This window comes from Myotis brandtii, unplaced genomic scaffold (genome assembly GCF_000412655.1).
Source record: "Myotis brandtii unplaced genomic scaffold, ASM41265v1 scaffold357, whole genome shotgun sequence".
NCBI classification, from domain to species: domain Eukaryota; kingdom Metazoa; phylum Chordata; class Mammalia; order Chiroptera; family Vespertilionidae; genus Myotis; species Myotis brandtii.
In genome coordinates this window covers 45826-47133 of record NW_005363729.1, presented here as the reverse complement: position 1 = coordinate 47133, position 1308 = coordinate 45826, and the positions used below count along the sequence as shown (strand labels likewise).

The 1308-nt window shown below is 61.2% G+C and overlaps 1 protein-coding gene across 1 annotated transcript in view; it reads left to right on the top strand.

Annotated features, from left to right (window-relative positions):
* Positions 1-1308, top strand: part of COL5A1 (collagen, type V, alpha 1) — a gene marked incomplete at its 5' end in the record, with an annotated part of 94117 nt that overhangs the window by 82002 nt on the left and 10807 nt on the right. The window contains one exon of the mRNA XM_014544215.1: positions 126-317. Coding sequence (XP_014399701.1) covers positions 126-317 — 192 coding nt within the window. The remainder of the gene's footprint in view (positions 1-125; positions 318-1308) is intronic.

The window sequence follows — 1308 nt, the reverse complement described above, 5'->3', positions numbered from 1 at the left end:
GCCAGCGAGGCCCGGGCTCACGGGGCAGCTTTAGGAGTGGAAACTGGCCGGTTTCTCGTCGACGTTTGCTCCCGAGGTCGCCGTGAGGGGCAGTGGGGGTTCTTAGAGATGAGATGGGGCTGCAGCCCTGGGACGGGGAGGGCGAGAGCTACGTGGACTACGCGGACGGGATGGAGGAGATCTTCGGCTCGCTCAACTCGCTCAAGCTGGAGATCGAGCAGATGAAGCGGCCGCTGGGCACCCAGGAGAACCCCGCCCGCACCTGCAAGGGGTTTTGGAAGTGGATGGACGCCGGCTCCGGTCTCCCCGGCACCTCAGCTGGTCAGCTCCCTCCCTAAGTGACTCCCCAGTTCTGACCTCAGACCAACCCGTAGCCCGTGGAGGACCTGGGGCACAGGCGCCTTCACTTTGGCGGCTTCGCTGCTGTCCCCGAGCGCAGTCCGCCCTGTGGTTGGTGAACTTCCCTCGGCGAGGCTCACCCCCTGCGATTTGTGGGTGTCGACTTCACAGTCACCTCTGGCCTCAAAGCCTGTCCTCCAGGGGGGATGCTGATGTGTGTGTGAACGGGTATGTGTGTGTGTGTGTGTGTGCAGCCAGGCGTGTGGATGGTGTATGTGTGGATGGTGTGTGTGTGTGTGTGTGTGTGTGTGTGCGCACAGCCAGGCGTGTGGGTGGGGTGTGTATACAGGCAGGCGTGTGGATGGTGTATGTGTGTGTGTGTGTGTGTGTGTGCGCACAGCCAGGCGTGTGGGTGGGGTGTGTATACAGGCAGGCGTGTGGATGGTGTATGTGTGTGTGTGTGTGTGTGTGTGCGCACAGCCAGGCGTGTGGGTGGGGTGTGTATACAGGCAGGCGTGTGGATGGTGTATGTGTGTGTGTGTGTGTGTGTGTGCGCACAGCCAGGCGTGTGGGTGGGGTGTGTATACAGGCAGGCGTGTGGATGGTGTATGTGTGTGTGTGTGTGTGTGTGTGCGCACAGCCAGGCGTGTGGGTGGGGTGTGTATACAGGCAGGCGTGTGGATGGTGTATGTGTGTGTGTGTGTGTGTGTGTGCGCACAGCCAGGCGTGTGGGTGGGGTGTGTATACAGGCAGGCGTGTGGATGGTGTATGTGTGTGTGTGTGTGTGTGTGTGCGCACAGCCAGGCGTGTGGGTGGGGTGTGTATACAGGCAGGCGTGTGGATGGTGTATGTGTGTGTGTGTGTGTGTGTGTGCGCACAGCCAGGCGTGTGGGTGGGGTGTGTATACAGGCAGGCGTGTGGATGGTGTATGTGTGTGTGTGTGTGTGTGTGTGCGCACAGCCAGGCGTG